Source organism: Ruditapes philippinarum, unplaced genomic scaffold (genome assembly GCF_026571515.1).
Source record: "Ruditapes philippinarum isolate M1 unplaced genomic scaffold, ASM2657151v2 ctg380_1_1_1_1, whole genome shotgun sequence".
Classification (NCBI taxonomy): domain Eukaryota; kingdom Metazoa; phylum Mollusca; class Bivalvia; order Venerida; family Veneridae; genus Ruditapes; species Ruditapes philippinarum.
The window spans coordinates 80408-100781 of NW_026864512.1; the positions used below are offsets into that span (position 1 = coordinate 80408).

Sequence of the window (20374 nt, forward strand, 5' to 3'; positions counted from 1 at the left end):
AGCATAAAAGCAGCAACAATAGCAACAACATCTTCATTACATTTCGTTTTAGGAGCTGTAATACACGTTCATAAATATAATATATTTATTCTTTTGTACGGGCGTGCCAGAAAATCGGTCAATGCGATGCTTTTAGTGAAACATTTATTGGTCTACATTTTGACTATTACGTAACAAAGAAAATCTTTAAGCAGAAACGCAATAATGCTCATAAAGTCAGCATCAATTTTCTGGGCTATTAACAAAGTTGTGAAGAGTATATCTGTTTAAAGGGCCTAACGTATTATTCACACAATTTCACACAATTAAATTTACAAAAGTTAGTTATGGTAACTGCACAAACATTCGTGCATAAGTTAGATATTTATTACTTATAATCGAATTCCTTTCTGCACCATAAATGTATTCCAGGTTGCACCACTAAACACCTAGAATCCATTAAAACGTTTATGGCTCAAAATAATGGAGATTTTAGTAATTTTTATAATATGTTAAGCGACAAATCACCTACTTCACCATTTTTGTGCATTTCGGAACATTAAAGCACACGCGTTTTTGTAAATTCAGTATCTTGTTTTTATTTTGTAAATGAAACCAAAGTTTAAATGAGCCGCGCCATGACAAAACCAACATAATAGGTTTGCGACCAGCATGAATCCAGACCAGCCTGCGCCTCCGCGCAGTCTGATCAGGATCCATGCTGTTCGCTTACAAACCCTATAACAAGTAGAGAAAATGATAGCGAACAGCATGGATCCTAAACAGACTGCGCGGATGCGCAGGCTGGTCTGGATCCATGCTGGTCGCAAACCCACTAAGTTGGTTTTGTCATGACACGGCTCAAATGTGTGTGTGTTTTTCCTCCTCGTAAAGCACGGCAGACACCTTGCGCGCATTCTCTTGCGCTCATTTTTCAATATATGTCAGAACAGGGTCTTTCAAATAGAATGTTTGAAAGACCCTGGTCAGAAAAAAAATGAAAATAATAATCAACAAGAATTAAGTTACACAGTGATGTATATTTACATTTATAACATGACAATTTTATGTAGGAGAAACAAAACCAAAGCTAATCCCATTTAAATAATCAGTTGGTGGCAGCAATCGTACATTGTAGGTTCGAATCCGTACCAGGGTCACGACCTTGTTTATTCAAGAAACTGGAAAACAGCATGCGGACTTTTACCAAGCAAAGTTACTACGAGACGAAGCACACTGACATGTTAATCTATGTCAGGGGAATAGAAAAATTCAAAATATTCTTATTTCCCAGAAAAACGTCGTGAGAAATTAATTTTGACACCCTCACTTTCAAACCGTTAGGTAGTCCTAAGTTTCATAACATCAGTATAGCGGGGAATGAACCATTCTTACGTTACAATGTTTTCACAATACCTTTCAACATCTTCCCGGTACACTAGCAGACGACAACAACGTCGTCACTCAGCGCCCTCTACTGGCGGCGTCTTTCGCACGTCACGCATCACTCGCTGTACTGAAAAGCCGGGCACTGACGCGAAATGGCAAGTACTCCAATGACATGCTTTATAATTAGTAACCTTTTGAGTTTATTTCAACATTTTTTTTTCTTTTCAAAACGTGAGTATCATATCATTCTTTCAAACTGAAGGAAGAAAATACACCAGATACATCTAAAACACGTTCCTTTTTGCACATCGATGTGTGTTCTACATTTACCAGTTCAAAGTCAGCTGTTTTTATTGAACCGATATTATGTTAAACTTAGCTCGGAAGTTCATAGCTAAACATATTTTTTATATTATTTAGTTTCTTTTATAAACAAAATAACTAAAGTCGTCAAATTTATCAAACGCTTAATATCAAAGACTTAACAAATCAGTGTGATAAACACTTTATAGGCGACTGATAAATTCAAAATTTTATGATAATTAAGCTAGTTCTAGGGAGGCAGGGGAGGTGGATTGCTTGCACTTTCGAGTAGCTTTCATGAAAAGGCGTAACCAAAATGAGCTTGCGACATCAAAAGTTTTGCCGTTTTGGACAATCTTTGGAGATTCCCTCTTTTTTCTTTTTATGATAAAAAAACTGCAATATTCATTGTTATAATTAATACAACGTCTTATTCTACATATGCTGATTAACATGAATTAGCAAAGATGGGAAAAATTGAGTAAAATAAAATGCTTTTATTATTTATGGTGGAAAATAATCCTATATCTTTGAGCTATAAACATTGTTGAATGTCTAAGATTTAGGAATTTCATGTCATGAACATTCAAGTTCAGTTAAGAACACTTTAAACAAGTAATCCGTGTTCACATTAAGTTGCACAGGCTTAGTGCAAGATTCAAGATGGAAGAATACTATTTTATAAAAAAAACAAACATCATTTTAATGTATCCAGATTGCACTGACAGGTGTTGTGGTCAAGTCAGTTTGATTCCGGACAAACAACTATCTTGATCCGGTCAATTTCATCTCATTTTCGCTCATTGGAACAAATTAGTTCCGATAAGCAACGACCTGTGACGGATTTTAGTGCCCTGATGGAACGCGGCGTCCCTCGATGATGAAACATCAATACTTTTGGACGGAGTTTGATACTGGGCCGATAAGCGGCGCGGAGAGGTGGCTCTTTTTCGCTGCTACTTTAAATGATAATCTTTAGACACACAAATTAATCAACTAAGCTTTATTCATAAAGAACATGTTAATGGCGAATACACATGTTTTCTTTTCTTTTCATAGTATCACAATGATTCCAAGACTTATTCCATGGTCGTCTGACACAATGTGCGTGCCTGATAGATTATCTAAACGTATTAATATATTAATATTGTACTTCGGCATCGGTGTGTTGTTTTTTTTTTCAGGAGAAAAACGCTTTACCTCCTAGAACGAACCGGAAGTGATAACCCTTTGCGACCTATATAGAGTCAGGCCAACTTGTAGGCCAGGTTATCGTATCAATGTTTTTATTTTGATACTGAAATTCCTAGGTTTTAAAATTGTGTGTGTATTAGCTTTTGGACGTAAGAGGAACTCTGCTGCTAATTTTAGATTTTTAACAATGAAACCATTTACAGCAATAATGGACTGTTCAAAATTCAAGACAAGGCGGAACAATTACTCAAATTTAGCAGCTAAGGGTAAATGGACAGATATACTGTAAGGATTATTCTATGTACTAACTAAAAAATTTGCCATTTACTCGCGTATAACACTTTATCATTGCAATGCCCTTTGAAAATTCCAGTAATCAAGTAGACTGTAATATACGGTGACATGGTGTCATGTTGTTTCACGGAGACTTGTTCTAAAATATTGACCAATCTATCACACTTCCAATCACAACATTTATCTTAAACTGGCATCCGTATCTAATTACTACGCTTACAACATCCGAACATTGCTAACTATCCGAAAACTGGTGAAACGATCCCTCACCAAGTGCATGTGTGGAAAAGCCATTAAGTCATCAAGGGTCCAGTTCGGTTAAATTGATATTCTTTATGGGAGGTTTGGTATAAGAAGCATCTTGTTGTATTTAATATATACACGTGTGTTTTCTTTGAGGAGTCTGTGAGTTTACTCTAAATTTACTGCGCCATAAAGAGACAGTTTTCAGCGTTTATCTAAAAGTAAAAACTCTATTTTATCTGGTTAACTGCACCCTTTCACTAAAGGCATGTTGCAAACATTTAAAATAACTAGTTCAACATCGTAAGTGTTTGTTATATTTTTGTTGAGAATAGTGCAACGGGCACAGAGAATTACACTGTCAAAAGCAACCACTGGTTCTTATGCCTAGGTTCAAAGTCGTCTCAACAGAAAAGTTGTTGGAGTAACCAATCTTATCAGAAATTGTAAGACAACTGAACAACTACGCCTTCTGTCAGAAAAACACACGATCATTGCATCTTATGATTTTATTTGACCCGCGTCACGACAAAACCAGCATAGTGGGTTTGCGACCAGCATGGATCCAGACCAGCCTGCGTATCCGCGCAGTCTGATCAGGATTTACTAACTCTATTACAAGTAGAGAAACTGATAGCGAACAGCATGGATCCTGATCAGACTGCGCGGAAGCGCATGCTGGTCTAGATCCATGCTGGTCGCAAACCCACTGTGTTGGTTTTGTCGTGACGCGACTTATTTTAGTTCGATTGTCCAGGAAGCTATGACCTTATAGACACACTCTTGAATCCGAAGCTGGAATCAACCAGTGAGGTCAAAGTTTGATGCTCGAAATATTTGACTGGCCAGTCATGTGGATTATTCAGTTGAATAGTTATTTCCTTTTAGCACGTGCAAAATTGTCATATTAAAATATTATTATTTTTTTACACATATTGAAATACATTTTATGTATATTTTTAGAAGAAAAAAACACTTCATGGACGTCTTAGACTTGTAAAAAGTTCCTTAATATTAAGTTCGCACAAAATGTACTGTATTTTTATATCAGAAAATGTAAGAAGAAAGTTACAAATGTTAAAGGGACTCCACTGAGTTTTTTTACATGACGGGGCAGGACATTATTTTTCGGTTTGATATAGGTCTAGACCAATAATTCAGATCTTTTGCTGAATCACTTTTTCAGAATACATGTAATTATTTGAATTGTGAAAAATGACCCAAAAATTGAGAAGCGTTGCATTTTTCACTCGAATTGGATTAAGAAAGCCACAAAAAATACGATTTTCAAGGGTATATTTTGGAGTATATTTCTTACTTATCTTTTGCATGTACTGTTTAAAGTGCCAAAGTTGATTTAAGTAAGAATTTCAAATGTTATTCTATTAGGCTTTCGTACCTCAGTGGAGTTCCTTTAAAGATGAGTGATAAATTATAGTATAGCCAGTCTATATAGTCGATTTTCATTGGGCAGTTGTTCGACTAAAAACAGTATTTGGTATAAATATAAACGGTTGTTTTGCAGTATAAGCAAGCCGTCCCTTTTGCTCAATATTTAGAGTGTTGGACTGTGAATCGGGCGACCCCGGGCTCGATTCCCGGACGGCGCAGGTCACTTTCGTTGTGATTGATCATGAAATCCTTATTACGGTCATTCGCACTGTACCTGTGCTCTAGCATGTACAGAAGTTTCAGTTCCTTGCCAAAGTGGTGGCAACTAGTACTGGTAACATGCTTGACAGCCTGCCCAGGAACGATGCGGTGGTTGAACAGTGCTCTGTTGAATTCAATGTGGCTTACTGTCGTGATCCGGAGTGAAAAACTACCAACAACACCACCACCGCAGTATAGGCATTCCTTAACGGCTCTGATTATTACCACTGCTTATACGCTGTCATTATAACCAGTAAAATATTGTTATTATTTCAACAGTGTAACTTTTAATATCAAAACCTTGAAAATATGAGGGCCTGAAATTTGAAACTTTCTGCTATCAAGATACAATTAAACGGTGCTTAGCAACCATTTATGTCGGGGTTATAATTTGAAAAAAATAACCATATTAAATGAAATACGCATTAACGTTAGTTATCTATAGAGGGACCTAAGTTTTGAGAGTAGATGGAATTATCCTGGGAATCTAATTTAGGCCGGTATTTCTCGATAATGGCCAGAGATCCCTGCCTCACAGCAGGGTAGTGGGTGCTACGGGGATGTGTTCAAAGAGAGAAGTCTTCATTTAGCATTAGATTAGAAATTGCAAAACAAATTAGTCCCATCATGGGTATACTTAGCCGGAAATAGAGATGAAAGATATTTAACATTTTTGTATCATTACGCGATTGGTCATTTGAATTTACGGTGTGTTGATTCAAGTGTTATTCGTGCCGATCATTCCCTAAAGAAACCTTCAAAGAACTAAAATGCATTCTTGAACACTGTACAGTCATTTGCGCTTCGGAGTTTCTTTGAATGCTTCGCCTTGTGCAACATAAACTCGTAATCTTCATCTCGCTAATTACCACTGAATGGAACAAATTGCTGTTTGTTAAAACGACCGATGCACTGGCGTAAGAAATCAGATCTATGAAAAGCAATAAAACAAACGGCTCGTGAAATAACGACAGAACTGCAAAACGCGGAATGATAGTAAAAAATTTAATGCTAAATATCTGTAATCATTACTAAGCGGCCATAATTGTATCAAATAAACCTGTGATATCCATCGAACAACATCGGCCTATGTTTGAGTAACGTATTGATAGACGGAAATGATAAGCGAAAATTTAAAGCATTCGAATCCAGAGTCGGTTCCGGAAATTTTTATTTTAATGTTTATGCTTTAAACATGCAAGCGTGGTTTAAGGATAATTATCCAGATTGTCAATTATTGAAAATAAAGACATGGCATATACATGTACATATAAAAAATACCGGAAGTATTAGACTATAGGTGATATCATAAAATCAGGAGAAATTACGTCTGTAAGCAAAACATTTTCTGACTCGATGATGTGTTGATTGTACATAGATACCTGTTAATTTACTGCAAATTTTCTTGAGAAAAAAAATACCCAAAAGATACCGTCAGACGCTTGTTTTTATTGTGACTAACATCCTTCTTAATTTCCAACAATCTTCTCCGGTACCCGGATCATAATGGTACTCTAATGCGCCATAGGTATAAAAATCAAATAAAGGCAACATTTAACGCGGTAACGAATCATTATCCATTTTATACAATATTAGCAATTAAATTCAAAGTTTTGCATACGAAAATATTAAAAAAAACTCTTGATTTTAATAAATTATAAACGAATAACTCAACGTTAACATCGTCGTCGTCTCCAAGTTGACAGTGGTTATTGCGGTACCAGGTACATAATGCTATGTAATGGAGCGTGATATTGACAAGGTTTTGAAGATGCAAACTGATATCTGGTTTGGAGACAGAAAATATCACAAATTTAGTGATAACGCAAAAATGTGTCACTTTTATGTCATTTCTAATCGTTGGTTTCATCACTTACACCCTAACGACAAAGAATTAAAATATTGTAAATGAATTAAGATATAAAATATGACAAAACTGTTAGATGGGAAATTATACTTAAGTTGGAGATAAAATGTTGACAACAGCGTAGAGTTACTCTCTGTAGGTGATGACGGCAATATTGATGAAAATGAATTCGTAAATAAATTATTAAATTAATCGCGGAATGATGGAGTTCGACTTTTTATATTATCGTCTGCCGTGCGTTTTGCAGAAAAAATAGTTTTGGAAATTTTCTTCAAACTGAGTTCCTTTTTTCGTTGAAAAACTTTTTATTAAAAAAAACTTTTATTTATAACTTATTTGTCTAGAACTAAAGTTCAGGCGACAAAGTGAACACAAAAAAGAATGTTCAGACACAAAACACTTGTACCCCAGAAGACAAGATTTACTTATAAATCGGGAATGTTGTTTTCTTTTTCTGTAAAAATATTTCCATAGTGTAACGACAAACGCCGTATATCTAAAAGAAAGGTCGGTTCAAATTATTGTTAAACTAAAGATAATACCATAATAATACACCTTAAACGGATTTGCTCTTTTTTGATGAACCGCACTATGAAACCGTGTGTTATTTTATCATTGAATGAAAACAGTTGATTAATGAAAATTGTTTTTCCTATTATGTTACGATTTACTTAATACTTGTACTATTTTCGTTGATTTATTTATCCAAGGATTTTGGTTTTTGACGATTGCGTTAAAATTACAACAAATTTGTTGATTTAATGTATAAAACATTTTCTCATTTAGTTAAGAAGTTTAGATTTCTATTTTTTTTTCTTTTAAACCGAAATGGAAAATTTAATACACAAACATTGTCTCTTATTGGCGTTTACAAACTCCGCCTCCGCTCCAATCGGCTGTAAGCCTTAATTAGGAATACGCATGCGCGGACGATGTTGGTTTTGGACACGGCTAATAACGAGATAGAACGTTTGTAAAGAAAATGAGCCACTCTAAACGATCGCGTTTAATGTAGTAATATTAGCTCGGTTATACAGATATAGCAAATAATATTTATAATTGATGACAATAATATAATTTGTGTGGAAGGCTCCTATCCAAATAGTGTTTGATAATTGAGTTTATACGACGGAGTTGGGTACACGAGGGTGCGGGAATACTTTGGAGATATCATAAATATATTTGTACATTATTTACAGAAACGGGGACAAAATGAATCTTTATTCGAAGATAGTTATGATCTCTTATGTGTAAAAGAAAATGAACATTTTATCTGTGTAAATTTGTACACATTTTGGAAAAGTCAACGGATTATCTATAGTGTGAGGGAACATAGGCGTTTACAACTATAAAAGATTCTATACATACTTTTCAATACATATTCAAATGGAAATGCCATCAATGGACATTGACAAAGAAACCATGGGTATTCCCCATGGATGGAAGTACTTGGAAACATATCGTGCTAATGATAAGGATGTAAAATCTGTCAACAGCTCTCAACATGAGAGTTCCACGACGAAAATACCAGGGCAATGTGTGGCTAGAATATCAAATAAACTCTCACAGGACTTAACAAAATGTAACCAGACAAAATCAGCCGAAGAAAGTCTGGTGACTGGGAAAGATGATCGTGATAAACAATTAGAACTTAGACTTCACGGAAGTGTTGACGAAAAGACAAGTTTAGAAGTAGAAACCGATTGCGGCACACACGATAATAAAGTGTTTAATGATATAAAACACGACCAAAATACGACTGATAATAACAATGAAAATGATATTGACACAAACAGAGTAAAAACAACGGCGTTTTCAGTGACTGATATTTTAGACCCTAACAAGTTCGTCGGTTGTCATTCTGAACCCCGGGTCTGGCACCCTTGGCTTCGGGACGAAGGTGTTAGAGATTACTCCAGGTCAAATTTAGAAATGCACAGAGAAAACAAAGGTATGACAACATAAATTTGAATATTCTTACAGTATAACATAACACATCTGGTGAAAATTGTTATCCATTTCTTAACATATTACCTTATTACTACATGTATTGTAAAAATGAATTTACAACGTTTGCTGTGGCTCGACTGTAAATAGACAGACTTACATGTAAGAGGTTCGAACCTGTATGATTTGTTTTATACTTGCCGTGCGCAGTTTATTCTTAACTTACATAATACTTTTGACTGAATATTAGTTCTTTGGAATGAAAACTGATCCAGTGCCATAAGGACAAGATAATAAAATATATTACGAGCTCGTTAATTTCCGACAAATTCTGACACTCTCCGTGTCGTCAAAAGCATATAAGCATTTTATAGACAATGAGAAAAAAATGAAATCTTATAAACTCACTGTTGTTTTAAATATATATACATATGTAGTACGAAACGTAACGAAAATTACCGAACTTTTACGATCTACCCATCGATAGAATACCTCACACCATAAACTAGTTAATATCGTTGACTTAAATGATAAAATCACGAACTACTTGAGATTGAAATAATCAGTAAATTTAAATTCGTTTGAAGTTCTCAAGTGCAAATAATATAAATACGACTCGTCCTTTTTATATTTATACTTGATTTTAGATATGCTCGTCGGGGACGCTCTTATGCAACATTACTACTTAAAACACTAATTAAAATTTAAGATTTTGGACACCTTTTAACATTTATTTTATAATTTATTTCTTAGCATAAATATTGGCCGATGAGAGATTTAATTGTGGTCAAAACTTTCTACTCAAATATCACTTTAAGCCAGTTAAGCCTATGAAAATAATCAATATAAATTTGTTTAGATACATGTTTGATTTTATTGTACATGTAATATAAAAATACAATCATTCAAAATGTTCAAAACAATAATATATTCAAGTAAAGGTATCAAGTATTATACATTTCATATAAAAATGTGTAATACATTACATATCAAAAAGCATTATGACTTACATATCAAAAAGTATAATATTTTACATATGACTTACATATCAAAAAGTATAATATATTACATATTAAAAAAAGTATTATACATAACATATGAAAAAGTAAACCAAAACCTTGTAAACTTATTTTAAACTAAGCATTACTTTTGGACTTAATTTCAGTAATAACTGATAATATATTACCATAATCACGCCACATCCACACATTTTCCCTGACCGTCTTCATTTTGAGAAGTTTTTTTTTAAAAATAAAGCTTCATGTATGATGAAACAATGAATTTTACAAACGTATTATTATGTAGTATATATGTGGTCAAACATGTAATGAAATAGCATCAGAACGATGGACACTCTATCTTATTATTAGGTGTATTCGTTATACATTGATCTTTCTAATGTAATCAAATATTTCTACATTTATTGGTTCATTTTCTATTGGAAATGTAAGTAATTAAAGGCCCACTATACCTAGAAATGTTTTTATTTCTCTTCCTCAAAAACCTTTTTTTTTTTACTTTATATATTCCAAAACGTTTTGCCAATTACCTAAACCAGGGTCTTTCAAATTTGAAAGACCCTATCTAAACCGACTTTTTCTTCGGTTGCTTTTTGACAGTAAGAAAAGTTATAGTAATTTAGTATTTTGTACGGAAGTCAAAACACTACTTTATGTACACTTTGTTACTTTCATGACAAATTATTTCACATTTGGCACTACTTTATTCATGTATCAAACGTCCCACATGCTCTAAAACCATTATTTAAACAAAACAAAACTCAAAAGGAATAAATATTTTTTAGTTTCTGTAAAGAATTTTTTCTGTATGAAAATCACAACGCCACTATGGTATATAGTAGTATATACCAGTTTAGAACTCCATTTCGCTTACGTATGTAACATTTACCAGTTCGCTTACGTATATGTAACATTTACATTAGTCGACTTTAATTGTATTGTAACTTTGTTGTTATGGTCATAGATCCCTTATCTACCTATTGGACTATCTTTTTTTACTTTCCTTTAGTGTTTAACTTTAAATATTTATTCCTAATTGACTTGAAACACCCATCAATAGATGTCATTTTACGAGCTTTAAAAAAGATACCATTTCATTCACACAGTTTATTGAATACATCTATAATTAATGGTTCCTGGCTTTGAGTAATAATGCGAAAACTGTCACTGGGTTATATATAAATACTCCGTGATATATTATTTATTCTTAATTGGCAAGCCGGCCGCTTTAAACAAATGGAGACAGCGTTAAAGTAAAATACGGTGTTTGTTTTTTACTATAAGCATGCACCCGCGTTGTAGGCGATTCGGAATATAAAATAATTTTAAAGGAGAATGATAATAAAAAGTATTAAATATCACTTATTGATTATCTTATTGTATTAAAGGTTGGTGACGTCATATTTAATAAAAACCTGTACTACAATTACATATAATATCTGCATTAAATAATCAATTTCATTAATAATGTATTAAATTGAGCGGACATGAATGAGTTGGTATACACATTTGTTATGCAACAACTTTTCAATTTGATTGTAGTGTAATAATCACCGGACCTTTTTTTGTTTGACTGTTTGAATATTTGAGTCTTTCGTATGAGTTTTATCTCTTTGAAAATCAAACACAGATAATTTAATATTTTAATATCTAATTAACTAATTGAAGCCTTCTATTTTGAAACCAAATTGAATTTATTTTACCTCATTTAAAGAGTACTTTTTATTGGTATATGTTGTCCAATTTCAAAAGATTCTTTTTTACCCCACATAATATATACCGAAACTGATTTTTTCTAACTGTTTATTTTTGCTCGTTTTCATTTCTAACGTACTAAGAATGTTTTTTTGAGGAATCATTAATTCAAAATCATACAGTGCTAACTATCTGAATAAACGGAAGTCATTTTTTTCTCTCTCTTGACATTTACACGTGTTCGGTAACACATGGTTGCACGTGAATTCAGCTGTTTTGTTTAGTCACCTGTGCCGGTTTGTCGGCGTCAAATCTAACGTCTCGCGTCATTTACGTTAGACAGGCATTCTTAAATTCTCTCTATTTTCTTCCTTATGAATGTACTGACATAAAGTATGTTCGAAAATAATGAATTTAAAAGGGAAGTGACTTAGCACCATCATTTGTTGTTTTTTATACGCATTAAAATTAAATTTCTAGAAATATGCAAGTTTTCGAGTCTGCAACCGTATTAATTTTGTCGTTTTGTGCATTCTTTAGGGATTCTTCTTTTCTTTCTATTCTTTTAAAATTAAATTTCTAGAAATATGTATATATAAGTTTTCGAGTCTGCAACCGTTTAATTTTGTCGTTTTGTTCATTCTTTATAGGGATTCTTTTTTTCTTTCTATTCTTTTCTTTTTTTCTTTTATATTTTAAATAGTTTCTAATGTAGCGAAGACTTGTAACTGTATTTTTTTTCTAATACACATTTAGTCCATTTAAATTGATGAAAATAATTTCATTATGGAGAAGCAATTTGTTTCTTCAAATATGTTTTCCTTTTTTTTCAAATGAAATTCTTCTTTAGTACCGTAGTTATCGTTTATGTAAATAGATATGCATTTAATTATGTACCATCATTTCTTTATTCAAATTTTACGAGCACTTTTTAAACGCATAGTTAACATAATTAAAAAAGACCTAATAAATGAGTACAAAATAAATAAAATAAACAATGCTGAAAAAATCATGTTCCTGCATCCAATTTTAGAAAATAAATCATCTGTTAAAATATTTTAAGTGTATTAAACACTTTAATGCTGGATTAAATGTAGTAACTTTTGTATAAACTATTTCTACGTTCAAAAATGCACCATCAACTTTGCAATTATGTTATGCAAAATGTATTAAATAAGGCAATAAACAATTTCAACAAAAACCAACACTTTGAGGGAAAAATTGTCTTTATCACTAAAGCGCATTAAATTGTGTTCATTACATTTTTTTTTATAAAAGTTTCTTCAATTTCATTTTTTAAAGAAAAAAAATAAAGTAACAAGATTCCTATCTGGAAATGAGAGTTGAACAATTATTTTTCAAACTTCAAAGGTTCCCGTGTGAAGAACACCGATATATGATTAAATCAATAAATGAGAGTGTAAAATGTATATTTCACCCTCCATTTAACGCAAAGTCTTGATGATATTTTATTTTAACGTTTAAAATGGTGCCCGAGATCGTTAACTATCTTAACAAAGATAACAATAATTTGCGCGTGCGATTTTGGGGGCAAACAATCAAAGAACAGAACAGAACAAAACAAGACTGGACAGAACAGGATATACATTCTTTTTTTTGACATGTACAAATATGCTATTGCATCGTTTCATATACAAAAATAAAAAAAGTTAACTAGGACAACAATGGATCGTAAATAAGTTACGTGTGCAATATGTAATAGTTAAATAATATTATCGAATGCAATAAGCGAATCATACGTCATACGTCAACTTTGAAGGGTCAATCTTGGACGCGGTTATCGGGGTTATAAAAGAAGAAAAAAAGTTAATTTAGTTTCTTACCCATACTCAATATATCATTTCACACACCCCAAACAAATATAGCATTTAACAAATGAGCTGCGTCAAGACAAAACCAACATAATGGGTTTGCGACCAGCATGGATCCGGACCAGGATGCGCATCCGCGCAGTCTGATTAGGATCCATGATGTTCGCTGTCATTTTCTCTACTTGTAATAGGGTTTATATGCGAACAGCATGGATACTGATCAGACTGCGCGGATGCGCAGGCTGGTCTGAATCCATCCTGGTCGCAAACGCATTATGTTGGTTTTGTCGTGACGCGGCTCAAATGATCATCCGGCTCCGAAATAATTTCAACCAGGTTTAACTTTAAAATAGGTAACACAATTCATATATATGTACAACCATTCAACAAATATTAATTTCTTTAAGAATATTTTATTTTCTTGTTTATTTGTTGCCTTATTTTAAATCGAGAGAATAATGAAAACTATTGGTGAAAACATTTATATTATGTATAGTTGTATTTGAAATATTGAAATTATATATGCAATGATATTATGAACATAACAGAACATATATTTTTTATTATCTCATTATAATGAATCTCAATTTAGTCAATCAAAATGTACTTTCTATATAGACATATTAAAATTATATTTTTTTTAACAAAACATTTCGCTCGTTGGACAGTTTGGTCGTTGTTTTAAGCTCTGCTCGTTCCCGCAGTATATTTCGTAGACAATGTCTTAACATGGACATTTCTTGAAATTTGAAATTATTGAACAATACATGACAGGAAATATTTGTATATTACATCAAATGCCATCACTATCTTTACAAATTATTACTTTATTAGTAAGATTATATATGTACTGCTACATAAAACATCATCATCATCATCATCATCATCATCATCATCATCATCATCATCATCATCATCATAATCATCATCATCATCATCAATCATCATCAATCAACAACAACAACAACAACAACAACAACAACAACAACAACAACAACAACAACAACAACAACAACAACAACACAAACAACAACAATAACATAAAAGCAACTGAAGGAAGATGTAAGATAACATAATATCATTTCATAATATTGTATTGATAAAATCTTCGCATTTGTATAGAAATGATGAAAAATCAACGAAAACTTAACAAATAAAAGCAAAAACCACCAGAGAAAGGTTGAAATTGCATAAATTCGTCATATATTTTGCATATTCTAAATGGAATTACACAAAGAGACATAAATACATTATTAAAAAGATGCGGGAGAAGGGAAAAACATGGCATTTATTAGTTTAATCGACCGATGAATGGATAACGTATTTGGGTAATGAGTTACCTTAAACGCTTTCCACTTATTTCACCCACAAACTATAAAACGCATCATTAGAATTAAAGTTATTTCGAATTAGTTGAAAATTGCGTTTTAAATTGAAGTAAAGATGTTTCTTTCTTCGTGTGATCAACCTTTCAATTATGAATAAATTCTCACACTTCCACACTTTTATTAATATTAATGTGTGATTAAAGTAAAATTTTCTACTAACGACTAACCGCAGTGATTTGGGATCCAGTTATAGCTGTAAAGTACTTATTTAGTCTACATAAAAAAGCCCAAATACATGAATAAATATCTCCATAACTCAAGTCAGTATAATTCAAAATAAATTCGTTTTCTTGCTGTTCATAAAATTATATAAAACATCATCAAATGTTGTAAGGAAAGAAGATGGTAAAACCGTTTTCCTGTCCCATAGTCCTTGCAAAGAATATGTTTTAAGTTGGCTTCTGGAAATTTAATGTGAATAATATTATGAGGAACCCTTCAGTTAGAAATATATACATGTGTTTTTTTTGTCACCAGGATAAAAATCTGGTAAAGGTGTGATCCCTCAATCACAATAAAATTACGTTTGTACATGAAAATTGCAGACTCAGTGTGATTGAATTTGTACATGAGGGATAATGAAAAGTGCAACATCCCTCACGCCCCCTAACACCGGCTTGAGCGGTACTCAACATCCCGAAGGACCAAAAAAGTATAGCAACACTGAAGTCAAGTACATGGCAACTTTTTACGGCTGCCACACGCAGTGACGCCGGTCCCTATTCACGTGAAATCAAGTCATGCTCTGACCTATTGTCCGCTCAAATTTTGCTCTTTAGATATTGCAACCCCTTTGAATTAATATGGATTGTTCCGAATTCAAGGCAGTGCAAATAAATCTTTTACAAAAATAAAGCATTTTAAATATAAAACAACCCAACCAAGAACAAGCCTATGTATATTTATGTTTCCCATTACAAGCCTTTCCTAGGAATTCTTCAGTGCGCTGACAAATTGTGCTGTGTAGAAGGTCTCGTAATGCTATTAAAGGGACATAATCTGTCAATTAATCTCATTTGAACGAGGCCTAGGGACCCATAACTGTTTCCTCATGTCTATTGTGTTTAGCTTTAATTGGGAAAGATTTTTGGATTGAATGCAAATTGCTTTACAGCAAGTGAAATACTCTATTTCTCAGACGACTGCATTAACACGCTGTATATGGCTTTAATGGTGAACATTTAAGAAATTACCAGTAGTTAAATGCTTATTGTATTAATTCAGATATAATTTTTGCAACTTTTCTATTTTATAGAAATTAATTGCTATCAAATCATTGTCTTTTCGACGCCTTTAAAAAAGAGACTGGCCACCACCAACCAGTCACAACACCAACAACAGAACCGTTGTGCCGTTTGGAATGCCAATATCAGTTTAAAAAAACAAACAAACAAACAAACACAAAAAAGCCATCAAAAAAGTAAATTATTTAGATATTAAGATTCAGTTTAAAACAACAACAGCAAGAACAAAAAACAACAACAACAACGCTATGATCGCGTTTGGTAGTTTTGACTTCCGTGTAGCTTTAGGTTAGTCGAAGGAGCTGGTCAATACGAGAATTTCGTGCATGTTAAATTTTCCTTCAAGCGTCCAAGACATGATGGTCATATTTATCACCTCGTATATTAAGCTAGTCCCTAATTAAATCGAACAACATATTTATGTACTTTAAAACGAAAATCAATTAAAAGCTGATGTTATTTTATACCGAGATGTGCGTGATATAAAATATCAAAACGCGTCTATTAACTAATATTATGACTAATAGCTCTAATTAATAATCTCCTTAGAACCAGCGTTTAAACGTTTATCTGAACAATTTGCTGATTGGTGTAAAATTTCCCACGTCATGCCACATTTAGCACGAGCTATCTGTTGATTGGCACGAGCATTTGTTAGATTGACGTGGTAACAATCCACAAAATGTGACACTGACATTAGTTACGATTTCATGCCATACGATAGGCTTATCATAATAGTCTCAGTAATTTGTTTCGCGCTACAGTCAAACCTGTCCTTAAAATACCAGTCTTTCCACAAGGAAAAAATGAATTCCGTTTTGCTGAGTGTCGGTGTATAAAAGCAATTAAACATTTACTTTACTGTAAATACCAGTATATTTCAATTTACTTTCGGGCGTGATTTTAAAAAGTGAGGTCTTAAGTAACGATGCTTCACACATTGCACATAAAAGAACACATACATGAAGTTGCTTTTCGTGGAATGGAGTAATTTCTAGGTTCCAAAATTTTGATTAACCACTATCTTCCTGGAGTGAGTCGCCCACATGGAATTCCCCTGGCGACTATAAATAAACGAATATCTCACATGCAATTATAACACCGAGAAAATAAATTGGTTGCCTTTTGTAACTTAATTTTCGACATGTCCGTTTCATTCAGTGGTGGGTTTGAACAAAGAGTTTCACTGTATTTTGCAAAAAGTTTACCAAAATCATCAACTTTTTCTCTTTTTTGTTTTGATATATATTGTTATCTTTAGCATTGCTTATAAATTACAGTTGAATTTTAAATCAGTACAAAAACACTATATGTATTTCTTTCTCATACTTAAGTATCATTTCGTTAACATAGTTGAGGTGTTCTTAAAAAAAGCACACGCTATTTGTAAATATATATCACATTTAAACTACCTTTAATTAATTATGTTGTGAAATATATATTCAAAAATATGTCTATCTACTTTCAGATTTAAACAATTGCCCTGCGGACGAGAAAATTTCCGTTGACGATTACAAACAAGATGGCGATCAAACTCTTTCCGACGACGACAGCATGGGTAATTGTGATATAGATGATCTTTCCGACTCGGAGCACAAACTTCACGCAGACGACACTTCAAGAGGCGGGAAACCAAGACGCGCTAGGACAGCATTTACATACGAGCAATTAGTGGCCCTGGAGAATAAATTCAAAACTACCAGATATTTATCAGTTTGTGAGAGACTTAACCTCGCTCTGTCATTAAATCTAACAGAAACTCAAATCAAAATCTGGTTCCAGAACCGAAGAACAAAATGGAAGAAACAAAATCCGGGTCTTGACGTAAATAGTCCCACAATTCCACCGACCGGAAGTGCGGCATCGTACAATTCACCGTTCGGAAGTATGTTGTATACTCATGGACTGCATCCCTATTTTCCAACACTAGGGTCGTATAGTCTTTTGAAGGCAAGGACTGCTTATGCCGGACAATTGCCAGTATTTCCTCAACATTTTTCTCAAAATGTATGACTCTCTATGCTCACGTGAATATCTTATATGGTAAACAATGCATGTTAGGTATTGCTTGTGGGAATATATAAGTAAAATGTTGTACATGTGCTTCTTTTGAGGGTTTAGAGGCTGATCGTTAAATTCATCTGTTCAAAGTGTAAGCCACAAACTTTGTTTAACCATAAGCACTATTGCACAATTAAAGTCAATATTTCAAGTCAGTTTAAAGTCAAATAGTATTTTGTTGAGGATATTTCAAATCTCGCAAAAAAGGTTGTTATGTTTGTAAACACTTGTAATAGACCTTGATCTGATAAGAATGCAATGTACATCGTTCCAGGCTTATAAAATATATCAAGAATAAGAATTCAGTTTCTGCATTTAAAATATATTTATCGCATTTAAGAACAAAGGGGAGTAAATTTGGGAAACATTATTGCTAATTTTCTGAAAGTTACTTTATTGAATGCTTTATTGTGTAAAAGTAAAAGGGATAGAAAGAGGGTGTCGTATTTACAATTTTTTTTGATGAACCGGTATTTACAGATTGGACACAACTTTTAATACTTTTCTTTTATATAATTTTTACAAGCCAGTTTGTTTTAAAATGTTATGTAATTTGGGTTTAAATGTATTGAAATGTTTAGGTGCACATGGGTATGCAAGTTTTTTGATGACTGCAATAGATGTCATGAGGTTTAGTGATTGTCAGCACTTTCTTTCTTTATGGAAATAAATTATTTAATATAATCCATTTCTCTTTTTTTTTCAATAAATTCATTTGGCCACAATTAAGAATAAATCGCAAATTATTTCAAACCGTCATTTGACCAGCAAAATAAGAATTTGCTTGGCCTTATTTATGCGGTTTTATGTTTTGCAAAAAGAAGAAGAAAAAAGCATTTTGACCAGAATTTTACATCTATCATCTCCAGCTTATTTATAATTATACAGAATAATTTATTGAAATAAGATGTTTACATAGTAAGAATCTCGCGATCTCTGAAGTCCCGAGAAAAGTATTCTGTTCCAGCATTATGATTCGCCTCTAAAAGATCTGGAATTAAAGGTTAAGTTTTAGAAGTAGTCTAATAGACTATTCTAAACCATCCAAAGATTTTTCAAGCATGTATAAACGTAAAATGCAGCTAAAAATCTTTAACATGCAGAAATAGTTATCGTAAGGAATACTTCTGCACATGAATTTTCTTTATAGAAATTATTTTCTCTAAACAAAACTCTCCGAAACTCGCTTAAATACATTAAGTCTGCCCCAAAGTCAGATCAGCATCGCTTTGGAAACAAGATCTTTAATAGCATTTCAGATAAACAAAATTTTACCGGTTTATCCACTTAAAGACGAACAAAAAATAATAAAAACCAGAATCAGTGAACCGTGAAATAAGGCGAGGATTTTATGTCATGTTAATTTGGGTTTAAATGTAGCGAAAAGTTTTTAATTTGTATCCAATATTCGTAAAACATAACACTATATTTTTCTTGGCGTTTTGATCAAAAGCCCGCGAAACTAACACGTGTAAAAACGTACGTTTTTGTGTGCTTTAAATATAATGCTAATTTAGCGAAACAAAAACTATTTACTTATGGCAGAAGGCAATTACTTGTACAAGGCCCATGTCGTTGTTTAACGAAATCGCTATTAATTTTCAGGCACTAAAACCATTAATAATGTCGTCTGCTAATCGAGCGAAAATGGCAATTTCGGGAAAGACGGATGCTTCCGCTTTTTAAAAGATTCGGCGTCTGACAAAAGGGTGCTCTTGTTTAGAATTCATTAAATGATGTTACCGGATATACGTTTTTGTTTTACAAAATAAGCAAAAGTTTTTACGAGTACTCGTCCATTGAAAGTTTAATTGAACAAGTTCTTGATATGATGGCACATTTTAAACCTTTTGGGAATCCTTACTTAGATGTTTGTTTTAAAAGGGACTTCACTGAGATTTTTTGACTTTTGACACGGCGAGACTGGAAATAATTTTTCTAGATTAATGTTCCATTTGATGTAGGTCGGTCTAGACCAATAACTTGTGTCCTAAATTTCAGGTAATTTGCTCACTCCGTTTTTCCAGATTAATTATTCCAATTGTGAAAAATGACCCATAATTGAAACGCTTTTCACTTAAATCGGGCTAAGAGTAGCACAAAAATACAGTTCTGAATATATTTCTTTACTATCTTTTGCATATTTTTCTGTTTTCAGTGCCCAAGCTGGTCTCTGTAAGAAATTCAATTTTTTTATGTTTTAGGCTTTTGGACCTGAGTGGAGTTCCTTTAAAGACAAAAGATTAAAGTACTTTTAAAAACAGCT

The 20374-nt window shown here is 32.9% G+C and overlaps 1 protein-coding gene across 1 annotated transcript; it reads left to right on the plus strand.

The window, feature by feature from the left end:
- Positions 1-7866: 7866 nt before the first annotated feature.
- Positions 7867-18792, plus strand: LOC132725838 (homeobox protein slou-like). Its single transcript, XM_060711022.1, has 2 exons — positions 7867-8873; positions 17516-18792. The coding sequence occupies exons 1-2, from the start codon at positions 8309-8311 to the stop codon at positions 18058-18060; spliced, it is 1110 nt and encodes a 369-aa protein (XP_060567005.1). The 5' UTR covers positions 7867-8308; the 3' UTR covers positions 18061-18792.
- The last annotated feature ends 1582 nt before the right edge of the window (positions 18793-20374 follow it).

Excerpts from the sequence above, each read along its gene's own strand:
- LOC132725838 (XM_060711022.1), top strand. The coding sequence starts at position 8,309 with ATGGAAATGCCATCAATGGACATTGACAAAGAAACCATGGGTATTCCC. Across the intron at positions 8,874-17,515 it reads AATGCACAGAGAAAACAAAG|ATTTAAACAATTGCCCTGCG; the intron begins GTATGACAACAT and ends ATCTACTTTCAG.